This window comes from Canis aureus, chromosome 12 (genome assembly GCF_053574225.1).
Source record: "Canis aureus isolate CA01 chromosome 12, VMU_Caureus_v.1.0, whole genome shotgun sequence".
Classification (NCBI taxonomy): Eukaryota; Metazoa; Chordata; class Mammalia; order Carnivora; family Canidae; genus Canis; species Canis aureus.
The window spans coordinates 33,210,462-33,225,527 of NC_135622.1; the positions used below are offsets into that span (position 1 = coordinate 33,210,462).

Genomic DNA, 15,066 nt, shown 5'->3' on the forward strand with positions numbered 1-15,066 from the left:
GGAAACTTAAAATACTCCGGTAAGGTTTTCAAAGGCATTTGAAAATGACATCTTTTGTCAACAGCAAGTTGATAACCAACCTAATTGACATGAAACCATTAGTAAGGCTCAGCAAGAGTCTTACTAAAAAAAAAAACAATAGTTTTCCTCTGTCCATATGGCTAAGGAGACCACTCCTGGCCACCACTGAAAAAAAAACCACAGCCAAATTAACAAGAGGGCAGTCATTTAATGCAGAAATCCAGTTAACATAAAGAGACAGAGGTTAAACAACAAGTAAGACATCAAACAATGCTGCATAGTGTCACTGATTAGCTCTTACACAGTTGGTCTGTTCTCCTTGGGATTTGGATTCCAGTACGAAGACAGAGAAGAGACGTCAATTAAAAATAAATAAATAAAATAAATAAATAAGGCAACAGAAGAGGAATCTTCCTGTGACAAGGAACATCCACAAAAAAAATGCACAAATATTTGGTGCCGACAACAACAAGACACCATTAGGACAAGTTCCGAAGATACTGCATTAAAATTTAACAAGCATGGTACAATGACAAGAAAATTATACTCGCTTTGTTATGAATCCTTTTGCAAATAGAAATGACTCTCAGGTAATTGTTATATACAAACTTTCTGAAATAAATGGCAATCATACAAATTTTCCCATTGCAATTTCCTTTTTCTAAACCTAGAAATGTCCCATGGCACTGCTCCCTATTTCTCACAGTCAAAGCATAAGTAGTCATTAAAGCACTTGAATCCACAGTAGTCTTGTCCGTAGAAAGGTATGGAGGTTTTGCATGATTTTCTATCAGTCATCCAGAAAGGGCTGGCAGGCAACAGGTTGGAATGTAAAAGACCGTTTTGTGCTTGGGATCTCAACTCGAATTCCACTATGTTCCTCTCAGGAGCTGTCCACACTGTGGATGGGCCACCGAGTAGTGAACTTGAGCGTGGACAGTCATACCGTGGAGTCCCTGCCAGACTTTAGATGTGCAATCTTGGTCCGGCTAATAAACGGATAAGCGATGCAGAGACCTCCAGCTGCCACAATAAAGCCTAAACTGCACCAGGCGCAAAAGATAGACCAGCTGTAGCCATGTTCCACATCATCAGGCAGGCTATAAATTAGCTTCGGGAGCCGGTTCAAATCATAGGAGATGCTGGCAGCATACGTGCAGAGGGAAATGGTGCAAAATATCCCTAAAAATAATGCAAAGAGAAGAGAATGGCTGGTTACAGTGTTGCCTGCTACAAGGCAAATGCTGGACAGGCCTTTGTGAAAATCAGGTCACCTGATGAGGCGGTCACTCCCAAGTTAGTAAAGGATCTCTAATTCTTGCACTTTAACTTGAATGCATTCAACAAACATTGGCAAAACCCTTATGTGCCAGACTGTACACTACGTATTGAAGGTATAAGAGTAAAGAACACAGGAGAAAATTCTGATAACTTGAATTATTCAGGATTATCCTGCTGGAATGGTATGCATATTTGAATTTATTTTTGGTTTTTGTTCTTAAAACAATGAACTAAAAATTCTAACTATTTTTTAGGAAAAGATCTTCTATAATCACTCAAGCCTAATATAAAAGAGTCTTTGTGTTCCCTTATTCTATACCTGATTTGACACATTTTTATGTAGTTCCACATCATACAGAGCCTATTGTCCTTTTCAATTGCCGTCATCATTAGTATTTATCATGTTCCCTGTAAATATTTTAAATGAATTTTTCATGTGCTAAATTATGTTTTAAGGTACAAAGCGTGGCACATACTAGGGCCTCAACAAATCATTGTGGGTTTTTACAATGAATGAAAAAAAGCTTTTATTTTTTAAAAAAGATTTATTTATTTATTTGAGAGAGAGGAGGGGGAGGAACAAAGGGAGAGAGAGAATCTCAAGCAGACTCCACGGTGAGCACAGACCCTGATGCAGGGCATGAAGCAGGGCTGGATCTCATGACCCTGAGATCATGACCTGAGCTGAAACTAAAAGTCAGTCAATTAACCAACTGAACCACCTAGGTGCCCCTAAATAAAAGCTTTTAAATGATACAAATTAAATCCAGGATGTTGGAATTGACTAAAGTAGCTAAGTAAGGAGATCATGTACTTCAACCATTCAGAATATAGGAGACAATCTGGGTGACATAAAACAGACCAATTTTATTTTTTTGTACCAACACATGTATGTATAATTAATTAATTGTCCTTCCAGAACACGAAAATCAGAACTCTGATAAAAATTCCCCCCAAACAGTATTTTTAGTATTTAAGTGATGCTCCAAGGATATAGATGCTTCTTTTCCATCGCCATGGATAGGCAGGGATCAGAGTGAGGCAGTTGCAGGAGATGGGTAATAAAAACAGAAAGGCACACTCAGTGAAGTCTCAGAACGTCCAGTTTGTTCCAAGTCCTGTGGATCTCTTCTTCATACTTTGGTTTATCCCAGCATACAACGGAGGTCGCACCAGTTTGCTAGACTATTGCTTTGGGGATGCATTGAGCATCTCCATAGGTAAGAGGGACACAGATTTGGGGACTATCAGAAGTAACAGATTCCCCTTGATCCTTTTAATAGAGCTCTGGGGATCAGAAACGCTAACAGAAAACCAAACTCCGAGCAGGCAGCAATTGGGAGGAAATAAAGATGACCTTCACGCCATTTTAAGTGCCAGAACTTGGCCTGCACCCAAATGGCATCAGGGCACATTGCCTGAATCCCTTCCCAAATGTGCATTTAGAAAAAGAAATGTTTCCAATTAAAAGGACATTTGATCTGCGATAATTTGATATTTCCTTCTCTTGGTCTAATTCTGTTTTTAATATCCAAAGTAATTCTCTTTTTCCAAAAAGGATAAAATCTTATCTTCTGACTTCCTGCCCCAGATTATTACAGCAAACATATCACTTTGAGCTGTCCAAAGATCATGACAGAAATCATTCTTTTATAAAGGACCAGACTGTTCAAAAAAATAATACTCCTTTGCTTCTTTCAAAACTCATGGAGAGCGAATGTTCTTACATTTACATGGATGTTTTCACTGGCATCACAACAAAGACAAGTCCTTCTACGGAATGTTCATAAAAGAACAACAAGGCAGTTAGAAAAAATTGATCTCTGGAGTATCAACAGGTAAAATATAATAATAGAACAATGACCCGATCACAGGAAAAACAACCCTATTCTGCATTCCACGGTCTGCACAGAGCTGAAGGCCTAAAAGCAAGGCTTTTTACAAGTAATGTTGTTTTAATGACCTCTAAAAACTCGAGTTCAAACTAGGACTTTAATTATCCTTTGATGCCCAAATGCATTGGGCTGAGCTCCTGGTCCCCAGATCTACGAATCACTGTGCGACCTTGAAATTACCTAACCTCTCTGAGTCTTAGTTTCTTCATCTAAGGGGGGGGGGGGGGGGGGGGATGGGAGACTTGGTTACTGAAAACGCTGAAGGTGTCAAATTTCTGTGATTCTGTTATTCCAAAATGAGGCATGGAGCAAGAACATTCCCCCGCCCCCACCCCCCAAAAAGAAGAATAATGCCATGTATATACTATATCTGCTCCCTTTGATTTTATACTAAACGTTGATTTTATTAGCACCTCTCCCTTGCCAATTCCATAAAGTTGCTTTCAGTGAAATGAATTTGAGCATAACTCCACCACTTCACACGGAATGGAAAAGGATTATAAGAAATAAGCTAACCTGAGGACTTAAACAGAGGATGATTTTCTCTGCTCTCAATGTCAGGAACGATTGCGCCTTCCATCTGTAGACCTCATGGACACCGTGAATGATGTCACTGCTAGGAATTTCTGTCTCTTCCTGAGTTGCTGAAACTCCCTAAAGCTAATCAGTGGCTCACCATGAGCAAAAGTTGGGCACTTCATGTCGTGCTTTTGGCTCCTGACCTCACCCTTGGATCTAGCTTGCCTTGTAAACCTAATTGCTCCTTTGCTTCTCTGTATCGCTTATTCATATTTGTTTTATGGTGATAAATATGTATCTCTGTGCGGCTTAAGTTCTTTTTGGAAGAGAGCACTTGTCAAACTCTCATGAAAACCTTCTTTATTTTCTGCTGCCTTTACTCACTCTGCTTAGTTGGCAGGGAGGGTTATTAGGAGCCCACAAACATGCCCGCCCGTCTGCCCTTCCCCTTTCCCACAGATGCTCTCACAGGAATGCCCTTTCCGTGACATGTTTAATTCTTCCAAGATGCTTTTGCAGTTGCTCTCAGAAAGAAGAAAGCAAAGATTAACAAAAAAGCACATGCAAGACTTCCTCTTGTTAGATCCTCACATCTCTCAGAGTTTGCACACAGAGCTGCCACAGCTAGTATTGTGGGATGGATGGGCCTGTTTCTGATTATTACCAGGAGACATACTGAGGGGAGAGAAAGCATCCTTTCCAATGTGCCCAACAAGATTTTGTGAAAGAGGCCTACCCCACTCAAGATATTTTAAAAAGGAAAAAAAAATCCTCACTTCAAAGACACCAAGTATGGTTTAAATGAAGAAACCATCTTTGTTGTAGCTGGATAATTAGTCTTAGGTTGATACTGTGAAATTGTATTTTAGTTCCGTATGCACATATCACAGTACTCACGTGTTTTCTCGGGCTGCCATCTGAAAGTACCAGAACCTTGGGTTGCTGAAACAACAAAAATGTCCTCATGGTTCTGGAGGCTAGAAGCCTGAGATCAAGCTACTGGTAGGGCTGGTTTCTTCCAAGGCCTCTCTCCTTGGCTTGTAGATGTGGTCTTTTACTTGTATCTTCACAATATCTTCCCTCTGTAATCGTGTCCAAATGTTCTCTTCTTATAAGGACACCGGCCATATTATCAGATCAGGGCCCATCCTAATTGTAACTTAATCGCCCCTTTAAAGACCCTATCTCCAAATATAGTCACATTGTGAGTTGCTAGAGGTTAGAACTTCAAGCAGAGGAATTTTGGGAGGGATGCAACTCAGCCCAAAGCATCGTATGTGTGTGTAGTCAATGTATAAAGTATATTTCTATTTCTTTTATAGGTCTTAGCAAGGTTTTACTATTTTAAATGTTATTTAATCAGTTACTCGGCAATTAGTTATCAAGCATCTACTATGTCCCACCCCTGTTCTTGATCATCTTGGAGATGATTTCATGAGTCCTAGTTGGTCTGATATGGTTTGGCTGGTTGGTTTGATATCGCTGTGATCAGGAACCCCATGTGTGTCTTTCCATTCCACTTTCCAGCACACATCTCAGGGCAAGGTAGTAGACACCTCCTAGACTAAAGTTCCACCCAGAGCGTAATAGTGCTGAGCGCAAGGAGTCAACAAAACCTACCGAACAAAACTGAGTTCTACAACACATTGAGTTCTACCAACCTAAGGACCAGGTTATCCCAAGTTATGCCATGCAGAACTTACCCAGAGAACAAGTTCTTGCAGATCATGCTACACATTTGTCAGTAGCAATCTAGTTATTGCAAGGCATGGGGCAGGGGGTTGAAAAGATTAATAAGGTACCACACCTGCCCTCAAAAAGTTCCAAGTCTAGTGGTCCTTCCTGAAGATTCAGGAAAAGAGAAGTCACCTCTCCCTCATTCTTCTCCTAGGTTTTCCTTCCTTTCGGCTCACTCCCTGACTAGTCAGGAGTCCCCTGTGACTACCACTGATATTCGTCAGCCCAGCTTGGTGGTGCCTGGGGATAGAGGCTCTTGGGTCTCAGGCTAGGTCATGGTTATTGTTGGCAGCATCTTCAAAAGAGTGAAGAATTACTGGTTCTGAAAAGCCCTGTATGCAACTCCTTTTCTTATATTAAAAAGCTTTCGACCAATATTCTTAATTAGCAGATACAGGGATATTGCAGAATTATAGCGTTGGAAGGGATCTTTTTGGGGCAGGATGGAAGTAAATTTATGCAGCCATCCCAGATCATCAACCCAATTTCCTTCCCTGAACTCCTTGAGATGCCTGTGGCCAGCTGGCGAGCTGTAATTAGGGGAACTGGGCCCACCCTTCTGACCATCCTCCTTTGATGTGCTTTCACAGTGTGAAAGGAGAGAGAGCGGCTTCACCACGGTTAGCCCGCTTGATAAATAACACAACTGCAACACCCAAAGGCATAAACATTGATTTTTTTTTTTTTCTTCACTCCTTCAAAAGATGGCCTGCCCATCATTCTGGTCTCTTTGCTCTTCCAGCAAAAATGCCTCATGCTACTTTCACACAGATTGCTCAAAGAGCCATTCCTAAATGAACGGACAAGACTAATAGAAATAGAAAAAAACTTTAAAAAAATAAAATAGAAGAGGCACAATCTGCAATTATTAAATCTGAAAAAACATCCAATCTTCTTCTAAAAGATGGCAGCAATCTTATTTCATGCAAACCCTGACCTGATGTGACATGGGCTATTTATAGTCCTTATTGATCCCACTTCGTGTGAATATTCATATGTTTTCCAGCAGAAATGTTAATGGACTTGATTTCAGATCCTGCTGAGGGTGTTAAATAACCTAAAATCTATGCACCATATTTGCCCTTCTAAAAGAAAACTTAAAAACCCTGAATTCCAAAACACAGCTGGCTGCCAGTGTTTCAACTAAGGCACTAAGGACCTGTGGTTTTAGGTCATAATCAGTGGGTAACCTAGACAATTCCATATATCTACTACAATGGTTTTTTGGTTCTGTTTTTTCACTTTCTAATGCATTGAAGTAAAGGAAGAGATAATCAAACATGGGCATTGACGGTCCTTGTGCTTTGCTGGGCAGCCTGGGCCCTGTCACCTTTCTGTCTGTTGTCACAACTCTCTGAGCCCTGCCAGTGAGGGTTATGTATCCAGTGGATAGTGAGGCCCCATGAAGGGAGGCCCAAGCTTTAACCAATTTTTGAGATTCCTAGTATTTTAAAAGATAATAAAACAATAGCAATAGCAACCTGTTATGTTTTAAAATGCTTGTTTTAAATAAATGAACCCTCTCAAATATTTCTACACATACTGAAATTATTTTTTAAAGATTTTATTTATTCATGGGAGACACACACAGAGAAAGAGAGAGAGAGAGAGAGGCAGAGACACAGGCAGAGGGAGAAGCAGGCTCCATGCAGGGAGCCCGACATGGGACTTGATCCTGGGTCTCCAAGATCACGCCCTGGGCCGAAGGCAGGTGCTAAACCACTGAGCCACCCGGGCTGCCCACATACTGAAATTATAATCGTTATGATGATACCACCATGGCAGTCTAATACAATCCATCTTTGACTATTGATGGCAATAGACTTTCACAGCAGCCCAGGAGCAGAAGGGGAGCTAGAAGATGTCTTACTCCCTCAGTCCTCCACCTGTGCCTCTTGGGTCATTTGTCTGTCACCTCGGAGGCCACAAAGTCAAAGGGCCACACATGGGGCCCCGAGGGGAGGTGAGGTCCACCCCAAGTCCTGCTGGAAGGCCCTTTGAAAGGCCACAGGGGAGAGGAAGGGGAGAGCCCCAGCACCGCGGGGCCCACATGTGGGTGATCAAGAGCTGTCTGTAAGCAATAAGGCAGAAGGAGGAACACTGTTTCAAAGTTTCCATTTTAACATCTCAAACTGTCACATCACTGATGCTCTTCATTGAAGGTTTGGCTAATAAGTTCAGGCGGAGAATGAAGATGCCAGCGCATTAGAAGCGGCTAAGTTTAGCATCAGAAATCTGTGGGAGAGATGCTGACAAGGGCTGCTGAAGACACTTCTGCTTCATTAAAGTCAATTCTTTTAACCCTTAGTTGCTCTCCTCTGCTGCTACCACACGCGAACATCCTCCAGCTAATTCATCTCAGGCAATGGATTCACGCAGTGACCCGGTATTTACAAAGGAGAGGTAAAGGCAGTATTTGAAACAGCAAAAAAAGAAAACAAACCTCTCCAAACGCTACGGTCAGGGAACGATGAACACTCACAGCATTTCCATCCCCTGCAAGAGCGTGCAGCCGTGCGGTGCTGCCCAAAGCAACTGAGTAGAAGAACAGCGTGACAACACAGGAAAGCTTATGGCCGGTATTAGATAGAAACCGGGAAGACTAATGGTTGCAAGCATCTTTTTTTTTTTTTCAAATGAGGCAAACTCATCAGTGAGATTTGGTCCAGAATAAGAAAAATATTTAAACAACCTAAATTGTCAGGTGGTGGGATGTACAAGAGGATTTTTCCTTCATTCCAAAAATGTGGCTTAGCTAACCAAAAAGCAAAGAAAGCAAAACAATGTTAGGTTGTGTCTGTTAGTCCTTCAGGACTGGTCATCAAACTTCAAGTTTATACGTCTGGGGTTTGTTTTTGTGTGTTTTTGGGGGGTTTTTTTTGGTAGTTGTAGGGTTTTTGTTACAATGGCTATTGTTTTGGTCGTTTTGTTTTTGTTTAACAATTGCACAGGGGCTTTTTTTTTTAATTTTTTAAAATTTATTTATGATAGTCACAGAGAGAGAGAGAGAGAGAGAGAGAGAGGCAGAGGGAGAAGCAGGCTCCATGCACCAGGAGCCCAACGTGGGATTCGATCCCGGGTCTCCAGGATCGCGCCCTGGGCCAAAGGCAGGCGCTAAACCGCTGCGCCACCCAGGGATCCCTGCATAGGGGCTTTTGATGATAAATCCTTAGGATGCCTGAGCCAGTCTGGCTCAGAGTTACAGTCCATGTGTGGCTCAGAAACAAGGGCTCAGCAGGGAAAGGTGGGGTACTTGGCTGCGAGCTCTCCTCTGTGCTCCCCTAGTGCTCAACAACCACTCTCCTCTCATTTAAAAACAGACCAGCTTACAGCCTTCTCAGGAACTCTCACTGGCCCTGGCTTTTATGGTCCAGTGATTTATTTTACAGCTGATAATTGTTTTATATCTAAGAGCATCCTAAATTATTTATATGTTACCCATATTAAAGTATGTTTTAAAACCATCACTGAGGCTAGCCTGTCTATAGTTCCCCTCATTTCCCTGACAAGGGGATGTGATGTGGGCCTTTGCAGGGTTTGGGGGGAGTGACTCTGCGGTTCTTTGATGGATACAGGAGCAAGAGTCAGGAAAATGGGGCCTCAACTAACAAAAGGAGGGAAGAAAATGAGTAAGATTTTTCATGACCGTTATGCCCCAGCAGAGACTCAAAGGAATCCTCTCAGCAGACAGGCCTCTCAGCTTCTTTGCTCTCTTGACCCACTGGTTCTGTAAATTTCTTTTTACATGAGGGACCCAATGTCTTGTCTTGAGGGTTCAAATCCTCCTCCCAAACCTCAGGAACTAGAATTTTAGCCTCCCTGTGCCACAGTCCTGGTGCAGTCACCAAAGTCTGGAAAGCTTACATTGGTTTTCTGTTCAGTCTCTTCAGGGGCCCTCCAATTTTTGAATACTCTGTCAGGGTGCTCACAACAATGACCCACGTTACTCAGAGGGAGGGAAAGGCACCCATGGTGGTTAGCAGAAAGGGCCCCTTCTAGGTCTCGGGTTACTTAGGCCTCAGATCCGGCTGACCAGAGAGCAAGGCGCCACCTACCTGTCAACTCCTAAAGACAGACAGACAGAAAATGATGTCAGCCAATGTTGGCAAGTACAGTTAACACAGGAGGGCATAAGCAAGTGAGCGGCCAGTAAGTGAGAAGTGCTAGCAAAACCCGTCATGGCCACTTGGGAAACTGAACTCCAGAGAAGAGGAAACAGGCTTGTTCAAAATGGCTGCATATCCAAAGTCGTATTAGCTCAGATACTGAGTATGCTTGTGAAACCGCTCACTTGGCATTCACTAATCACTAACATGTTAATTATTTTGTGAAGGAGCCGAAGGAAAAAAGATTTCTTCCCTGTAGTCACTGTCAGTGTTAGCTGTCAACTCAGCTCCTGACTCCGTTTTTAGACTAAAGCAACTTCCACTGGCTGATCAAAAAGACCACAGTCATGTTTCCACACACCAACCTTCTTCCTATCCCCTGCTTTAAGATCAAGTCTCTCTTCTGCTCAAAACCTTCTGGTGGCTTCCATTACCCTTAGATTGAAATCCAAACCACTGGCTGCATCTCCTACCTCAAGAGGTACTATCCTTCTTCTCCCTGCACTCCAACCACACTGGTTTTCTTTCTGTGGCTCAAAATACCAACCCATCCTTGCCTATAGGGTTTGGCTTACCCTGTAGCACAGTCCCAACTGCTGGCTGCTTTTCACAATTTAGCTGGGAAATCGCCACCTCAGCAAGGTGTTCCCCGAGGCCCCTATTCCACCTCATTTGTTTTCCTCACAGCTTTAATTACTATCACAAGTTATTGTCTCTGTCTCCTCACGTCAGAAAATGAAGGATTCCATCTGCCTTATTCATTGTGTCTCTAGTACCTAAGTAGTGCCTGGTAACATAGTAAGTCCTCATAAAATACCTGTGGAGTAAAATGAATGAAACGTTTTGTGTGTAAAAATGACCTCAAAGGCGCCATCACTAAGTGAAGTACTTTGAGTTGACTTTCAACCCAGGAGGTGGTTGTGCTGATCACTCTCTCTCTGTGGGCTCCTGATAAGCAGTGGCCAGTGCTAGCCAAGAGTCCAGGCCAGGGCCAGGGACAGGGCATGAAACAGAGCCAGGAAAAACAGAGCTGGCTCATACGGAGACTAAACCCAAGACATTACCATCCAGCCTTCCAACGGGCCACGGTGGAGAAACCAGGCCTGTATTATTAACCCTGATGTTTTCTTTAAATTCGGTATTACCCACCAAAGCCAAATGACCTCTGGTTGCTTTTTTCACAAGTGAAAGCAAAATTAACAGAGCGAAGCTACCCCATGCAGAGGCACCTTCACTTTCACCCGGAGAGATGTCTGAGGTGCTCAGCATACCTGTCATGAGGAAAAGGAGTCCAGCCACGTGTTGGGTCAAGCTTTCCTCCCAGAAGAAACTGACTGTGGCCACAATGCAGCCGCAGAGCAGGACGGCTACAGCCATGCCGAGGAAGCCAGCAGTGATTCTTCTCAAATCTACTCTCGAAACACAAACATTCAAAATGAAAAGCAGAAACAGCAAAGTTAATGAAAACTAGAGAATGAAGAGCTTTGTATACACTATAAAAACTAGTAAGTGGCACAGGCAGTCTTGGGGTCTGTGGGGCTGGGGTGGTTTGAGAAGTCTCTCCCCAGGCATTCCACAAGAAGACAGATGGGATCCAACAAATTCAGGGCCCAGAGTCTACCTTCTCTGAATCTACAGAGAAGTCTGTACCATGAAGAGAATAGACCAGAGGACAATGCCAGGGCCAACTTAGGTAATAGAGAGCAAGTTACTTAGTAAATGGAGAAGGAGGTAGGGATGAGAAATACCTTTACTTTCCTTAGAAGAGCAATGAGAATACCTCTTACCACCACTGCAGTGGCTACACTTAATCTGGCTTTGGAGAAAGAGCCTACATAAAGTATGCTGCAGTGAAATATGGTTTTACCTGAGCACCACGGGTACCAATTATTTTATTTGTCTTTGTCTGTCACAAAGGCACAATCATGATCCCTGGGTCAGAAGCCCATTCCCTCCCCACATCTGAGGCAAACAAGAGATGGACCAACTACATGTACCTGGACGTAGTTTCACTCTGACTGCTATCCTAAAGCAGCACTCTGATTGCCCACCCTCTGCTATTTTACTTCTATTTTCTTGTTCCTTTTTTTTTTTTAATGAATTAAATTTTAAAAACTGTTAGGTAAATATGTATGATTCTTCCTAAACAATAGAGCCCAAGCATAGATCTGCTGCCCCAGAAGCCAGTCAACAGCTCTGGGAACACATGGACCATTCCTTTCTTTTAAAGGGGTTTCTCATTCCAGCTCAGAACATTTATATGAAAACAGAGTATTACTACCTAGAAGAGGAAGTGTAGACACCTCAGACTACAGGTCAGGAGCAGAGATCATTTAAAGGGGCTGAGTTTAATGTTTAGGGGATAAGTCATTTTGTGACATCCACATCAAAGCAGGGGAAACGTCATAATATGTTATCTCAACTTCCTAAATTCCCTGTGGTTTAAGTAGTAATTCTATTGTCTACAACCATTAAAAGGCACAAGGTTCAGATAAAATTCACATAGGATTTATAGTAGTACCAGACATGTTAAGCTTATCTGGTAAACATGGTACAGTTCCCCAAATGTGACTTTCTTAGAAAGAGCTATGCATGCAAATGCTGGAACTATCTTTCTATAAGAACCTCAAAAAAGATAAAGAGAGCTCAAATACTGTCTTACTCGGCAACAGCAAGCCACAAACTCCTCAAGTAAAGAAGTGATGTTCTTTCCCAGGTTTCTATGTTGACCTTTTTTTTTTTTTTTTTTTTTTTATTTTTTTTTTTTTCTATGTTGACCTTTTCTCACCACACTTAAATCCAGTGACTACGTGGCTTTCTGGACTGTTGATTAAGGCAAAGAATTCCAAACATGCTCATAAAGAATTCAGACATAAAAACACTTAGATAAAACTCTAACTCAGATCTGCTCAGAATGCTTGTTAAGATCATCCAACAAGAAAGAATTTTCAGGAAGTCATACTATTAAGAAATAAACCACATTTTAGCCAATGACTTTCCAAGTGCTAAATTTGCCAATCATAATATGTTTGACGTAAGACCTCTACTATAGCAGTATTACAAGAGCTTCCATGTTCATGTTTGTAATTCAAAACAGAGGCTTTTGATCTGCAGAGATTTCCTCACCAAATGAGATTCTGCTTGGTTTTCTGCAGTGTCCTTGGTCACCAAACACAATCGCCAATGTCCTTCCTACTTATTTCATTAGAAAAATGACAATGTCTACCTCTGATTAGGGTCTAGTATTTTGCTTTCCTGAGTCATCCATCAGCAGGCAGCATGAATCAACAATTTTCGGGTAAATATCATCTCTCCTTAGTGTCACTGCATGATCCTTTCTAGATTTTCACATTTTTCCTGACAGTGAAAAAGAGTAGTTCCCATCGTCAAGATATCCTCTGATGACAGACATCCTCTGGGAAAATTACAACATACACTTATAAAGATATTTTAGTGGAAAGACCAAGATCTGAGATAGACATGGTAGCTAAAATGAATATCGGATAAACAAAACAAAACTGAGAGTACCTAAAGTATAATCTCCTTGGTTTACTAAGACCAGTGGCAGAGCAGGTCCTTGTACCGATGACTTGGTAGAGGAAAGATGCAGGAGGCCATTTGTGTACAGATGCCACCAGGGCAGAAACACACACTGTCCTATCTCACACAGCCTCAGGCCTGATTTTCACACATTTGATCTGTAAACAAGTTGTGACTGCAGTTGTGACCACAGCACAGTGAAATGCCTCTCTGAGTCTCCGACCAAGTCAGATTGGGCCCATAGGCCCATAAGTGATCAGCATAACATCTTTCGGTTCAAACCTGAGAGGGCTGGTGGGAATACTTTTTGTTCAGAAAGACACCATTTCCTCTCTGACCCTTTCCCAGAAATACTCACGAAGCAGGTGCCATTCATCTTGCTGAATTGTCTTGGTTAAATTGAAAGGAATGTTTCGTAAGCGGATTGGCTGAGAAAAGTGGTACTTGATAGCCGTGCATCTCTGCGCAATACCTTGAAGGAAATAAGAAATGCTATTTACTAGTCTGTGTGGTTTTTTTTTTAAGATTTTATTTATTTATGAGTGACAGAGAGAGAGAGGCAGAGACACAGGCAGAGAGAGAGCAGGCTCCATGCAGGGGGCCCGACGTGGGACTTGATCCTGGGTCTCCAGGATCACACCCTGGGCCAAAGGCAGGCACCAAACCACTGAGCCACCCAGGCGTCCCTAGTTTGTGCATGTGTAATAGAATTTCGGAGACCTATGGCAGAGTAATGTGTCCTAAACTGTGTTGAATGGGGGGAAGGGATAGGAATCTCTCAATGACTCAATAATACAGGCAAGTCAGAGCAGTAAAAACCTAAAACATGATATAAAATATTTTTTTAAATAAAAAAGTATTTATTTATTTGAGAGAGAGAGCAGAGCAGGAGGGAGAAGCAGAGGGAAAGGGAGAAGTAGGTTCCCTAGTGAGCAGGGAGCCCGACATGGGACTTGATCCCAGAACCCTGGGATCATGACCTAAGCTGAAGACAGATGCTTAATCACCTGAGCCACCCAGGCACCCCTGAAATAGTTTTTAAAATCAGGTTTCACTTTTGAATATATTAAAATTGATAAGGATCTAAATTCTTCTAATTGTTTTTCAACATTGAATTTATAGTAACTAAACACAAAACACAGGCAAGGAGAAATGGCCTAAAAGTATACAGATGGCTGGGGGAAATGAACTTAAAATTTTAAGTTAACCCGGATAAATTACATGTGCCTGAACTTGACCCAATCTCAAACTCTCAAACAAGTTGCATCAAAAAGTTCATTCAGAAGTGTGTTATTTGGAAACCAGAAGACACCATTCCATAAAGACAACCTTCAAAGTTGGTGGTTTAGGTGTGATTCAGTCACCAGACAAGCTTCAAGAACCTATTTAACTCCAAGGCAGCTGATGTATTTCCTTTTTATTTATTTATTTATTTATTTATTTATTTATTTATTTATTTATTTAATTTTATTGGAGTTCAATATGCCAACATATAGCATAACACCTAGTGCTCATCCCATCAAGTGCCCCCTTCGGTCCCCATCACCCAGTCACCCCCATCCCCCCACCCACATCCCTTTCCACCACCCCTTGTTCATTTGATGTATTTCCTTAATACAAATTTTACTGACCTAAATTCTGGGTGCCAAGAGAAAGAGTAATATTAAAGGTAGAGAAGAGGGGGGGGGGAAAGTAGAGATGAGAAAGAAAAAAACTTTCCCTACCTTTTATGGTTGCATGGCCAGCTCTAGGTACAGTATTTTGAAATGGCAAATATACCTGTTGCTTTATCTGGTGCCTTCTCCTACCCTCCCTCCCAACCTATCCTTTTATTGCATAAATAAATATGGGCTGATTTTTCCCCTGGAATCTTCTGAGTCCCATAATTCAGCCTCAACCCTATGATAATGCTAGCAGCAACTAAAAAAAGAAGAAAGAAATCCTCATAGATACAAATAATTGATGGG

At 42.0% G+C, this 15,066-nt stretch overlaps 1 protein-coding gene across 2 annotated transcripts in view; it reads right to left on the reverse strand.

Annotated features, from left to right (window-relative positions):
• Positions 1-209: 209 nt before the first annotated feature.
• Positions 210-15,066, reverse strand: part of TMEM178A (transmembrane protein 178A) — a 50,244-nt gene continuing 35,387 nt past the window's right edge. For both annotated transcript variants that reach the window (XM_077843517.1, XM_077843518.1), the window contains exons 2-4: positions 13,458-13,571; positions 10,831-10,968; positions 210-1,203 (exon numbers count right to left, since the gene is read on the reverse strand). In XM_077843517.1, coding sequence (XP_077699643.1) covers positions 962-1,203; positions 10,831-10,968; positions 13,458-13,571 — 494 coding nt within the window. In that variant the 3' untranslated portion in view covers positions 210-961. The remainder of the gene's footprint in view (positions 1,204-10,830; positions 10,969-13,457; positions 13,572-15,066) is intronic.